General features: G+C 41.3%; 1 protein-coding gene across 2 annotated transcripts in view; it reads right to left on the reverse strand.

Moving 5' to 3' along the window:
• The window catches only part of LOC137321830 (aquaporin-3-like), a 33,235-nt gene that overhangs the window by 7,934 nt on the left and 10,692 nt on the right, over positions 1-14,609 (reverse strand). For both annotated transcript variants that reach the window (XM_067984548.1, XM_067984538.1), the window contains exons 3-5: positions 11,211-11,348; positions 5,884-6,005; positions 1,922-2,139 (exon numbers count right to left, since the gene is read on the reverse strand). In XM_067984548.1, the coding sequence (XP_067840649.1) occupies positions 1,922-2,139; positions 5,884-6,005; positions 11,211-11,348 (478 nt within the window). The remainder of the gene's footprint in view (positions 1-1,921; positions 2,140-5,883; positions 6,006-11,210; positions 11,349-14,609) is intronic.

The following is a 14,609-nucleotide window of genomic DNA, read 5'->3' on the forward strand; positions in this document are numbered from 1 at the left end:
TCTGCCATTTCTTTATTCCCCATTATAATTTCTCCTGTCTCAGTCTCTAAGGGACCCATGTTTACTTTTGCTACTTTTTTCTTTTTTACATACTTATAGAAGCTGTTACAATCTGTTTATATATTTCTTGCTAGTTTACTTTCATATTCTATTTTCTCCCTTTTTATCAATTTTTTGGTCGTCCTTTGCTGGTTTCTAAAACTCTCCGAATTCTCAGGCTTTCTACCCTTCTTGGCAACATTATAAACCTTTGCTTTTAATCTAATACTATCCTTAACTTCTTTAGTTAGCCACGGATGGATCACTTTTCCTGTGGAGTTTTTATTTCTCAATGGAATACATATTCGTTGAGAATTATGAAATATTACTTTAATATTTGCCGTTGCTTATCTACTGTCATATCTTTTAATCTAATTTCCCAATCAAACGTAGCCAACTCGCCCTTCATACCTATGTAATTGGCTTTGTTTAAGTTTAAGACTCTAGTTTCAGACTTAAGAATGTCACTCTCAAACTCAATGTGAAATTCTATCATATAATGATCACCCTGCCCCAGAGGATCCCTTACTATGAGATTACTCATTAACCCTGTCCCATTACACAAAACAACATCTAAAATAGCCTGTTCCCTGGTTGGTTCCATGATGTATTGTTCTAGGAAACTGTCACAAATGCACTCCATGAACTCGTCCTCCAAACTACTTTTGCCAATTTGATTTGCCCAGTCTATATGAAGATTAAAATCCCCTATGATTATTGCCTTACCTTTGTTACAAGCTCCTCTTATTTCTTGATTAACATTCTGTCCAACAGAACATAATTGTTCTTCGCCATTGTATGATCAACACATGGAACAGACTTCCAGGCAGAGCAATGGAAGCTAAAACCTTTAAGAAACAGCTAGATGCTGTGATAGGAACATAGGAACAGGGGTAGGCCATTCAGCCCCTTGAGCCTGTTCCTTCATTCAGTGAGATCATGGCTGATCTGTATTCTAACTCCATCCACCCGCCTTGGCTCCATATCCCTTAACACCCTTGGATAGCAAAAATCTATCAATCTCAGATTTAAAATTATTAATTGAGCATCTACTGCTTTTTGTGGGAGAGAGTTCCACTCTTCCACCACCCTTTGTGTGAAGACGTGTTTCCTAACTTCTCTCCTGAATGGCCTGGCTCTGACTTTAAGGTTGTGTCCCCTTGTCCTAAACTCCTAACCAGTGGAAAAAGTTTCTCTCTATCTACCATATCAATTCCTTTCAAAATCCTAAAAGCCTCAATCAAATCACCCCTTATCCTTCTATATTCCATGGAATGCAAGCCTAGTTTATATAATCTCTCCTCATAATCTCACCCTTGGAGCTCTGGTAACATTCTGGTGATGTGGCGATGCCGGTGATGGACTGGGGTTTACAGTTGTAAACAATTTTACAACACCAAGTTATAGTCCAGCAATTTTATTTTAAATTCACAAGCTTTCGGAGGCTACCTCCTTCCTCAGGTGAACGATGTTCACCTGAGGAAGGAGGTAGCCTCCGAAAGCTTGTGAATTTAAAATAAAATTGCTGGTCTATAACTTGGTGTTGTAAAATTGTTTACAACATTCTGGTGAATAGGGGAACTTCGGGTTGTCTGGATGGATAAGATGGGTGAAATGGCCTTCCTCATCTGTATGTACCTTGTAATCATGGTTCAGTACAAGATGTTAATGGAAGTGTACATTGGGTTATTGTATGTACATTTTTACTACCCAGTGTATCACTAATAGCTGCAGTAACATTCAAGTTGTCACTATTATATGTATAAAAGTGCCCATAATTTAAATAGCTGGTGTTAATCCTGCACCCCAGCATCCAGCTAGTCACTCCTAGTAAAAATCAATTGAAAGCAAACCATAAATAAGAACTGAAAAAACAACATACATGAAAACATCAGCTCCCCAGCCAGCCAATGATGTAAACAAACGAGGTCCAAAGTCTCTAGCAGGGTTCACGGCATACCCCGAGTTGAACCCCATTGACAATCCAATTACCAGAACGGTAAAGCCAACAGTAAATGCCTCCAGTCCCTTTGGCACGGGGTTATTGAATTTATCCACAATGGCAAGGATGCAAACTACGAGAGCGGCAGTTCCAATCAGCTGCATTTGGAAAAAGGAAAAGCAAATTCAGACTCATAAAAAGTTGAAGGGAATTATCACACTTATGTTCATTACAGCAAATTCACATTATGAATACTCTGACTGTTAAAAAGAAATTCTCCTATTCTGCAGGTTTACATCCTAGAATGTCTTTAAAATTGGCACGGTGTGCGTAATGAATTCGGGTCTGCCATTGTAACCTCCTCCAGCCCTACAAGCCTCCAAGATCTCTGCGCTCCTCCAATTCTGGCCTCTTGTACATCCCCGATTTTCTTCGCTCCACCATTGGTGGCCATGCCTTCAACTGCCTAGTCCTAAGCTCTGGAATTCCCTCCCTAAACCTCTCCGCCTCTCTATCTCTCTCTCCTCTAATTCACTCCTTAAAACCTACCTCTTTGACCTAGCTTTTGGTCATCTGTCCTAATATCTCCTTATATGGCTGAGTGTCAAATTATGTTTGTGAAGCACCTTGGGACATTTTACTACATTAAAGATGCTATATAAATGCAAGTTGTTGTTGTTGCTGTAGATACCTTCTTGGGTTCAGTGGCATCGCTCACTTCTTTATACGATTTGAGCATTTAAATTTTATGGTATTTGACTCACACCACCCTATATCTACATGTACGATAAGTAGGGATGGAACAATAGCATCCCCTTGTGATCTGGACTGGATAATAATGTCTTCTGCATGCATATTTCTTCAATTTCTCCAAAGGTAGACTGAGCAAACAATTGGTGAGACAAATCTTGATATGAATCACCAAGCCGGGTCAAAATCCTGGAACTCCCTTCCTAACAGCACTGTGGGAGAACCTTCACCACATGGACTTCAGCGGTTCAAGAAGGTGGCTCACCACCACCTTCTCAAGGGCAATTAGGGATGGGCAATAAATGCTGGCTTCGCCAGCAACGCCCACATCCCATGAACGAATAAAAACAAAAGGCTGACCATAACCATAAAACCATAAGAGATAGGAGCAGGAGTAGGCCATTCGGCCCCTCGAGCCTGCTCTGCCATTTAATGAGATCATGGCTGATCTGATTTTTACCTCAACTCCACTTTCCCGCCTTTTCCCCATATCCTTTGACTCCCTTGCTGATCAAAAATGTATCTAACTCAGCCTTGAATGTATTCAATGACTCAGCCTCCACAGCTTTTTGGGGTAAAGAATTCCAAAGATTCACGACCCTCTGGGAGAACAAATTCGTCCTCATTTCTGTCTTAAACGGACAAACCCTTATTCTGAGACTATGCCCCCTAGTTTTAGATTCCCCCATGAGGAGTAACATCCTCTCAGCATCTACCCTATCGAATCCCCTCGGAATCTTGTATGTTTCAATAAGATCTCCTCTCATTCTTCTAAACTCCAATGAGTATAGACCCAACCTGTTCAATCTTTCCTCATAAGGCAACCCTTCCATACCCGGAATCAACCTAGTGAACCTTCTCTGACCTGCCTCCAATGCAAGTATGTCCTTCCTTAAATAAGGGCACCAGAACTGTACGCAGTACTCCAGGTGTGGTCTCACCAGCACCCTGTACAGTTGTAGCATGACTTCCCTTCTTTTATATTCCATCTCCCTAGAAATAAAGGCCAATATTCCGTTTGCCTTCCAGATTACCTGCTGCACCTGTATGTTGACTTTTTGTGCTTCATGTACGAGGACACCCAGATCCCTCTGTACCGCAGCATTTTGTAGTATTACTGCTTTATTTCATATCAAGTGAGCACACAGAGCAACAGTTATGATCAGATTCACTTAGTACAACTGGTCTTCACATAATAATCAGTACAACTGGTCTTCACATAATAATATAAAATAATGTACCCACTACACTTCCCTACACCAGTGGGTTATTTTACTTAATGCAATCAGAATAACTCCTTTCTATTCCGGCCTACAGTACTAAAGCAGAACTTCCTTTCCCTGCAGTCTCCTGCCTTTTGCTACCTGCCTGCCTGTGCAGTACCTTATTTCAAAAAGCCAGTGTCCCAGCCTCTATCATATATCTCTTTTCACAGACAGGGATCAAAGGACTTTCCAACACATTGGGTGTGAGATATTTATTTTGATTTCCTTGACAAGCTAACAAGTTGCTTTTCATTTAGTCTCTATAGAAAATAATTTCTGTTTAGCATATTAACCGCCTTTCATCTTTTTAAAACTTGTGACATTACACTTTGCTTTAAAGAAAACATTAAAAGCTAACTTTTTTTCTAAACCCTTTCTATGGGAAAATGGTTTAAGAATCCTGAAACATGACGGCGTATAATGTATTTATGAACAACAGGTTAGTGCTGATCAGTAATAGATAGAGGCACAATAGAGTGATACATTGCAACAAGTGCAGGCCTACAATAAAACCAATGTAGTTCTGGTGTTTTACCTGGTGTTTCTAACTCTTATATAATATCCTCATTTTATGATACTTCGCTGTGTTATGAGACATTACTAAATCTATACTAGTTGATTCTCAATAGAAAATTTACTTGACAAAACTTACATATTTCAGCACCAGCCTCATGTCAAGTTAATACAATGGGGGTGAAATTTGCCTTTGGACCTGTTCAATGGAAAAGAAAATTGGGCGAGGTGCCAATTCGTTATCACCCGTTTTGCGCTACCGCAGAAGACCAATTTCACACCCCAATGTGTTCCATGCTAAATAGCTACTGTAAACAAATCAGTTATAGTGGAAGTGTACGAAAATGGGTTTGTCATGTGACATAATTCCTGCCATTCTGTGCAGTTCTTTCATTTAGATGAACCATAGCTTTGCATTCATGTAAGTTGAGTGCACCTTTTGCCATGCTTGTTTCATCATGTTTCTGACATGGGTAATGTTATTTTATTATTCATTCTCGGGATATGGGCGTCGCTGGCAATGTCAGCATCTATTGCCCATCCCTTGTTGCCCTTGAGAAGGTGGCGATGGGCCTTCTTCTTGAACTGCTGCAGTCCATGTGGTGAAGGTGCTCCCACAACGGTAGAGAATTCCAGGATTTTGACCCAACGATGATGAAGGAAGGACGATATATGTCAGGTCGGGATAGTGTGTGACTTCATCACCTGTAATGCATTTTGGGCCCATGTGTCCTTTATCATGTGACACTAATGTATTGGGGTGGAAATCCTATTATCACTGGTGGTAACTATACTATGTAAACCACAAGGTTACTAGTATATGTTGTATAAATAACTGTTTATTAAATCATTAAATATAAAAATTCATATTATTATTATTCACATGTTTCAGGTAAGATGTAATATATCACCATGCTAGTTGTTAATAAAAACTGGAAGAACTTAGCCAGAGGGAGGTACCTCCACTTCCAATTCACAATTAACCTCCACTTCCAATTCACAATTAACCTCCATTTCCAATTCACAATTAATCTCCACTTCCAATTCACAATTAATCTCCACTTCCAATTCACAATTAACCTCCACTTCCAATTCACAATTAATCTCCACTTCCAATTCACAATTAACCTCCACTTCCAATTCACAATTAACCTCCACTTCCAATTCACAATTAACCTCCACTTCCAATTCACAATTAACCTCCACTTCCAATTCACAATTAACCTCCACTTCCAATTCACAATTAACTTCCAATCTGATAATTGGAGGTACGGTCTTGGCTATTTGGTGAAATAATCAAATCTACACTATCCAATGAGATGATGTTGCAGTTTTGTATTTTGTATTTAATTTTATAAATGTTTACTTATTTACCTGATCAAAAAAGCCATTGAGTGGAGTTAAGTGCACGGATGGGTACGTAGCGAATATTCCAGCAGTGGCATTGGGGCCATATACTAACAGTTGGTTTTGACCACTGAAGTCCCACATGGCATCTGGAATGACATACAATCTATTAATAATTATTTTATAGATTCAGTTTCCTATCTTGTTACAATTTCAGCAACACAAGAGAGGCCATTGTGCCTTCTAGTTGGACAAAATTCAATTTTAAGTAAAAATATGAAAATACCCTTGAGCAAACCAAAAAACAAAAAATATGCACATCATTGTTACCCAATGGGGATTAAAATAAAACACCACGAATCACAAGGAAATTAGTGAAAATCTGAATTTAGACAATCTGAATAATTGTTTAGAATAAATTCCTTTGCAAGAATGTTTTGTTATTATTCCAGAGTTTGAATGTCCTCAACAAACAACTTGATTTTTTCAATGGATACATTTTTCAGTCTCAAAAATCAATCCTTCAGTTTCGGTTAGGTCTCATTTGGATCTGCTTCAGTGAAATATTCAACGACATTGGAAATGTCCCCTGGTCTCACTCATTGTCCAAGTTCTAGATGATCTTTGTCAAACGAGAGGTGCTTGTTATGACATAATACTTGACTCCAGATTACCTCAGTCAGCACAGGATAGAGAGAAATGTCATACTAGCATTTTATTTTTATATCAAAAGCAAAATACTACGGATGCTGGAAATCTGAAATAAAAACAGAAAATGCTGGAGAAGCTCAGCAAGTCAGGCAGCATCTGTGGAGAAAGGAACACAGTTAATGTTTCAGGTCGATGACCCTTCATCAGAACTGAAAGATGTTAAAAGAGTTAAAGTTTTTGAGCAAGTACAGAGCCAGGGAAAAGGGAGGAGGGAGGGGAGGGGAGGAAAGGAGAAAATGGAAGGTCTGTGATCAGGTAGAGGGCACAAGTGATTAAATGACAAAAGGGATGATGGTGCAAGGCAAGGAAGGTGGTAATGGGACAGATTAAGAAACAAAAGGTTGATCAGGAATAGCTGTAAATGGAAAACATGAGGAATTATCTGTGTCCTGGATCTGCATTGATGAATATAGTCAGTGACTGTATGGAAATTCCCCATAGTCTGACCCGTTACTTCAATAATGAGTAGTTAGTATAAAAAGTGAAAGGCTCGTTATTACTTTGACATTGTACCTGACATGATATTGACACAAAATGAACAGAATTCAGGTTGTGCTACTATTTTATTTCCTTTTTTTAATCTAAATTTCTCCAAGGACTCGATGTTCTTGGATCTAGATCTCTCTATGGTTGGTCTGTTAATGCTCAACAAGAAGCACGAGAGCACTTTGGAGTTCACAAAGATTCCCCCAAGTCCAGGGCTTCATTGACTACACCCATGTTGCCCTGCAGGCTCCTTCAGATGACCCCACTATCTTCCTAAATCGCAAGCGCTTCCACTCCATTAATGAACAACTGGTGTGTGATCACCTACAGCGCATCATGCAGGTCTGCTCCCACTTTCCTTGCGGCTGCCATATTTATATTGCTTTTACATTGCGACAATCCTCCATTCCCCCCATTCTTTGATCCTCCACAGCAAGTGAGAGGCTGTCTGCTTGGTTTAAGGGCACACTTGACACGTGATCCCTTTTAGGAACCCACGATCAAACTGCACTTCAATGAGATCCATGGCTCAAATTAAGCCCTCATCAAGCAGACCATTGGAGTGCTCAAGTAACGAGTCTTGGGTCTTAAAAGAAGTAGCTGCAGAGATAGTAGATGCATTGGTATTAATTTTCCAAAATTCCCTAGATTCTGGAAGGGTCCCATCAGATTGGAAAATAGCAAATGTAACTCCTCTATTCAGGAAAGGAGGGAGATAGAAAGCAGGAAACTACAGGCCACATGGCTTAACATCTGTCATAGGGAAATGCTAGAATCTATTATTAAGGAGGTTATTGCAGGACACTTAAAAAATCTCAATGCAATCAGGCAGTCAACACAGCTTTGTGAAAGGGGAATGGTGTTTGATTAATTTATTAGAGTTCTTTGAGGAAGTAACAAGCAATGTGGATAAAGGGGATCCTTTGGATGTGGTGTACTTGGATTTCCATAAGGCTTTTGACAAGGTGCCACATCAAATGCTACTACACAAAATAAGAGCTCATGGTGTAGGGGATAACATATTAGCATCGATAAAGATTTAGTTAGCTAACAGGAAACAGAGTGCAGGTATAAATGGGTCATTTTCAGGTTGGCAAAATGTAATGAGTGGAGTGCCACAGGGATCAGTGCTTGGGCCTCAACTATTTACAATCTATATCAATGATTTGGATGAAGGGACCGAATGTATGGTTGCTAAATTTGCTGATGACACAAAGGTAGGTAGGAAAGTAAGTTGTGAAGAGGACATAAGGAGTTTTCAAAGGGATATAGATAGGTTAAGTGAGTGGGCAAAAATTTGGCAGATGGAGTATAATGTGGGAAAATGTGAACTTGTCCACTTTGGCAGGAGGAATAGAAAAGCAGTATATTATTTAAATGGAGAGAGATTGCTGAACTCTGAGGTACAGACGGATCTGGGTGTCCTAGTACATGAATCACAAAAAGTTAGTATGTAGGTACAGCAAGTGATTAGGAAGGCAAATGGAATGTTGTCATTTATTGCAAGGGGAATGGAATATAAAAGTAGGGATGTTTTGTTCCAGTTGTACAGGGCATTGGTGAGACCACATCTAGAATACTGTGTGCAGTTTTGGTCTCCTTGTTTAAGAAAGGACATAATTGCTTTAGAGGCGGTTCAGAGAAGGTTCACTCAATTGATTCCTGAGATGAGGGGGTTATCTTATGAGGAAAGGTTGGACAAGTTGGGCCTGTATACACTGGAGTTTAGATGAATGAGAGGTAATCTTATTGAAACATAAGATCCTGAGGGGACTAGAAAGGGTAGATGCTGAGAGGATGTTTCCCCTTGTGGGAGAGACTAGAACTAGGGTCCACAGTTTAAAAACAAGGGGTCTCCCATTTAAGACGGAGATGAGGAGAAATTCTTTCTCTCAGAGGGTCGTGAGTCTGTGAAACTCCCTTCCCCAGAGAACGGTGGAGGCAGGGTCATTGAATATTTTTAAGGCTGAGTTAGATAGATTCCTGATTAACAAGGGAGTCAAAGGTTATAGTAGGCAGATGGGAAAGTAGGGTTGAGGTCACAATCAGATCATCCATGATCTTATCAAATGGCAGAGCAGGCTCGAGGGGCCGAATTGCCTCCTCCTGCTCTTAATTCGTATGTTCGTATATATGTTCATATGTTTGTATGAATCCACTGACTGGACAGGTCTGGTGGCTTCCTGCAATCAGCCCACAAAGAGTGTCCCTTGTGTTAGTGGTTTGCTGTATACTGCATAACTTTGCTCTGCAATGGGGACAACACATTGAGTCACCATTGGACAAGGATCTTCAGCTGATGAGGGAAATGACATTGATGACATAGAGGATGGTGAGGAAGTGGGACCGGTCCAATACCTTCCTGCAACCACAGCTCTTGAGCAGCAATTGATTGGAGACCGCTTCATCTGAATACTCAGTGCTCACCTGCATTAACAGTCAAGTCCAACATCTCTTCCAGTCCTTTCACCCTCACATAAATCTCACGTGCCAAAGACCAACATTCATATTCACGTCAATGAACATTGCAAGGTTACCAGCTACTACAGGAACACTCTTTGCACACAAAGATTTCAAAAATGTTTATCATTTTACTGTCTTACATAAATAATTACACACCAATTATCGGAGCTCGGAGGCCCAGCTGGTCTTCTGGCACAGGGTGGGAACTGATTGAGAGGATGGTGAGGCTCCAGACGTGCTGACATCTTGAGAGAGGGCAACATGTTCCATTCCCATTGTATGACTGTTCCTGCTGTCGGGCTGTGGCTCAGCAGTCCCACTGATCTGCGGAACAGCAGACTGTAGGGGATCCATGATCTGACTGAAGCCCCCATCCATTCACTCTCCCAGCTTGTCCGAGGTGGAGGAGATAGTGGATCCCAGAGCCTGCATGGCTCCATTTAGAGCATCCCTAAGAGATACTGCTTACTGGTGCCACAGGCTCTCGCAAGGTGGGCCCAGCTGCAGTGTCCATTGAGGTGCTCCATGGATGACTCCAGAGTGTTGATGCCATCCGCCGGAACCCCATACAAGTTGGTAGTAGACTCCTCCGCACTCTCCTGCATGTTGCAGAAGCTTCCTCGCAGGCAGAACAATGCATTTAGCAATTGCTGGTGTACAGAAAGCATCCTTCTTTTAAAGGTTGAACCCCCAAGATCTCCATCTCTGTCCTTTTCAGAAGAACGAGCTTGCCCTCCGGTGAACTGTCTTTTCCACCTGCACCTGCTCAATGAATCGTCCAGTGCTGACCCCTCCAACTCACGGGACATAGCAGATCGGCAGCCTGTTTTACATCTCTCCTGATTTTTATTGTAAGGAATCTTACAACACCAGGTTATAGTCCAACAGTTTTATTTGAAAATCACAAGCTTTCAGAGGCTTTCTCCTTCGTCAGGTGTGTGTGAACACCTGACGAATGGGGAAAGCCTCCGAAAGCTTGTGATTTTCAAATAAAACTGTTGGGCTATAACCTGGTGTTGTAAGATTCCTTACATTTGTCCACCCCAGTCCATCACCGGCACCTCCACATCCTGATTTTTATTCCCATTGGCTATCCCGCCCTCCCAATCGGTGAGCTGCCTATAAGGAATATGATTAACGCTGGCAGCTTACATTCAATTCAAACGAGGCCCAACCACGAAAATTGATCTCAGGACGTCCCAAAGTGCTTTACAGCCAATGAAGTACTTTAAAAGTGTAGTCATTATTGTAATGTAGGAAACATGGCAGCCAATTTGCACATAGCAAAGTCCCACAAACAGCTATTAGGGATGGGCAATAAATGCTGGCCTCATCAACGACGCCCACATCCCATGAACGAATAAAAAAAATGACTACTTTTGCTATCATTTGTAAAAGTGCTATATATCTGGGTCTGTAATTGTTCACCTCTTATTGCCTAAATCCTAATTTAAGTGATTTACAAAATAGTACCCAAACACCTCGGGATAAAAAGCTTATTCACAGACTATAAGGGAGCTTTATATCTTAATCACAATTAAACTCAATCATTACTACTTTTGTAACAAATAATTCTATTACATAAAAACATTAAATAAACTTGTGGATGAGTGCAGTTGACTATGATTTATCCCTCTTGCTGTGTACAACAATTCTACATTATAATTAAGAAAGAAAACAGCTTTGTTACTTACCAAAATACAAACCAAAAATGATACCAGATCCAAGGAAGCCGCCTAATATTTGTGCCAAAGAGTAAAGGGGAAATTTTATCCAGGGTTCGCGAGCAAGTAAGCACATAGCAAAGGTCACGGCTGGATTCAGGTGAGCTCCTGTACAAGGAACAAAAGAATCACTACGAATAAATAAATCTTTATGCTTCAAATTGGACTGTGCAAAATTAATATTGACTCTGTTAAATAGGTTCATATGAAATTGTTTTGTTTGCTATTTTAATAAACATATTACTCTATCTATTTTAATTTATTACTCTTCATACAGCGTTCATTTCAAGGCATGAATTTACTATACATAGAAACATGGGCTGGGAATTTCCTCGGAGCTTCTCCCGCTCTGTCAAGTGTGGCGGAAATTCCAGTGAACTTACTGTGACAGAGCGGGAGCAGCTCCGAGGAAATCCTCAGCTATAGCCATTTTGTGGAGATGCCGGTGATGGACTGGGGTTGACAATTGTAAACAATTTTACAACACCAAGTTATAGTCCAGCAATTTTATTTGAAATTTTATTTGAAATTCACAAGCTTTCGGAGGCTTCCTCCTTCCTCAGGTGAATGTGGGATTCACCTGAGGAAGGAGGAAGCCTCCGAAAGCTTGTGAATTTCAAATAAAATTGCTGGACTATAACTTGGTGTTGTAAAATTGTTTACAATAGCCATTTTAGCACGGGAGAAGACCATTTAGCTGTTCTTGCCTGCACTGACTTTAGGTTCCTCTCAGAGGCTGATTTTACACAGTCCCATTTTCCTGCTTTCTCCCCAAACTAATCTCCATTTCCTAATTTGTTTTATATTCTTAAGTAATATTCCAATACCTTCTAGGATTTTATAATCAATTTAACATTGATCACTACTTGTGGCAATGCATTCTACAGTCTGATAACCCTTTGTGTGAAAACGTTTTTTTTAATCTCACCTTTTATGTACCTAGTGCTTGGGATCATCGCCTCAACTCTTCAATTTATGTACCAATGGAAATAATCTATGGTTACCTTATTTATTCCTTATATCATTTTCAACACCTCTATGCAATGTTCCCTTAAATCTCAGTTTGAGAGAATATAGACTTAATTGCTCTATCCTTTCCTTGCAACTCAAACTCCTCATCCCTGATGTAATCCTGGTAAATTTGCATTTCACTTTCTCCAGGGCTATTAAAGTGAAGTGCCAAAACTGTGCACAGTATCCCAATTGTGGGCGAACTATTGTTTTATACGGAACCCTTATGACCCTGGGGAATGCTACCAGCCATACCCTACCTGTCAGAGCAACCCTTTGCTGCCTGCATCTATCTCTCATCTATCTCTCCCTCTCTCTCTATCCATACCTCCACCTACCATTTTAGTCATTGACCTTAATTTTCACAATCAATTTCTTATGCAGAATTTCATCAAATGCTTTTCAGAAATTCATATAAACAACATCTACCTTGTTGTCATATTTTACATTATTCTTTTAGCTGCCTAGGCCCCATGCTCTGGAATTCACTCCATAAACCCCTCCGCCTCTCTAACTCCCTCTCCTGCTTTAAGATCCTCCTTAGAATACACCTCTTTGGCCAAGCTTTTATTCATCCCTAATATCTCCTTCTTTGGGTGGATGTCATTTTTGGATTACGTCTCTGTGAAGCTTCTTGCAATGTTTTTCAATGTTAAAAGGCACTACATAAATGCAAATTATTGTTGTTCTAGTAATTTTCATACTGACATAATAGGATATGACTAATTTTCAGGAACATTTTGATCATTTTAAGAACTGCATTTCAGCTTTTTTATTCTTTCCCTCCCTTCCCTGCAGCTATACCATCCTACTTGATTAAGAGTGTCCATCTTACTGGTATGCTTGGTTCACCCGTCTAGCCACATGTTGGAACAGCGCAGGAAGCGTAAATGTTGATTAAGACTATTTCCAGGTGTCAATCATTTTACCTAAGGTTTAATAACACCTAGACACAGCAGTGCCATACACCATACAACAGTCATTCAGGTTCCTAGTTTCAGACATACTTTAAAAACATTGGCTATAAGCTTCTGACACTGTTGGGAAAACAGCACTTAAGGCCATTAATTAAACCCGGGGTAGGGAGGTCAGTTATCAGGGGGCTGTCAGTCATCGGAGGGGGGGAGTCAGTCATCGGGGGGGTTTGTCATTGGAGGGGGGCGGAATCAGTCATCGAGGGGGGGTCAGTCATCAGGGGCCTGTCAGTAATCGGAGAGGGTCAGTCATCGGGGAGCTCAGTCATCGGGGGGGGGGGGGGGAAGGGGGGGTCAGTTCAGGGGGTCATTGCGAGGTTGGAGATGATTGGAAGGTAAAGTTCGTAAGGGGGTCGGAGATCATGGGTGGCTGGAGGTCATGGGAGAGTCAGTGATCGTGGGGGAAGTCAGAGAATGTGGGGGTCAGAGATCGTAGAGGGTGTCGGAGATCATGGGGGAGGGTCGGAGATCGTTGGGGGACGGTCGGAGATTGTGGGGGTTGGTGGTCAGAGATCAAATGGGTGGTCACTGCAGGTAAGCCTGTTGGGCCTGGGAAAGCACTCCTGCTCCTCTGGGCCCACAAGTTGTGCTACAAAGACACTTACCTGCAGTTTCAGGCCTTCTTGCCTCCTCTCACATGGCGTGAAGGAGAAGGCCCAGGAATCCCGGCCCCCAGGAACTAAAATCAAAAAAGCTTCATAAATGGAGGCCCACAGCCTCCTTAAAAGCTTTTAATGACCGACCCGCCTCCTAAGAGCAGGTTGGTTGCCCGCCTTTCGTCCCGCCCCCGTAAAAACCAGAAATAGGCGCGTTGGGGGCGGGTTTTAGATTTTTGCAATTGTTACTGCCCCCCCCCCACCCCCACCCCCGCCCCCAACCCACCTGTTTCTCCAGGCTAAAATCATCCCATCCAACTTCCTACTCTTACACAGAGGCTCTCTCTTCCTTCAACCTTCCCAGTTTATTCTGGAAGTCTTCTACTTCTCAGACCTTAATCCAACCTAGCATTCTTTTCCCCCCTCATCAATTCAACCTGCCGTTCTTCACTCCAATCTAGTGCAAGGTGGTACTCTTCCACTCCTTCCATTCCAGATACATCTCCTCTTTCAGTTTTAAGCTGACACTCTTCTTCTCCCCAGTTCAAGCTGGCACTCTTTTCCTTTAAATGGAAAGAAAATAATGTGTATGGAAAATGAAAGCGATCCTGATTGGCAATAAATTGAGGCTATCGCAACAATGCTCAGTGGCAGTAAAGCAAATCAGAGGTTGGGATGTATTAAAAGGCCAATATTGAGCCAAAATAGTGAGGTAATCCTGCCACAATTGGACCACATTAAGAATACTCTGCACAGTTCTAGTCACCACAGTATAAAAAAGAAATTGC

The sequence above is a fragment of the Heptranchias perlo genome, chromosome 1, assembly GCF_035084215.1.
Source record: "Heptranchias perlo isolate sHepPer1 chromosome 1, sHepPer1.hap1, whole genome shotgun sequence".
Lineage (NCBI taxonomy): Eukaryota > Metazoa > Chordata > Chondrichthyes > Hexanchiformes > Hexanchidae > Heptranchias > Heptranchias perlo.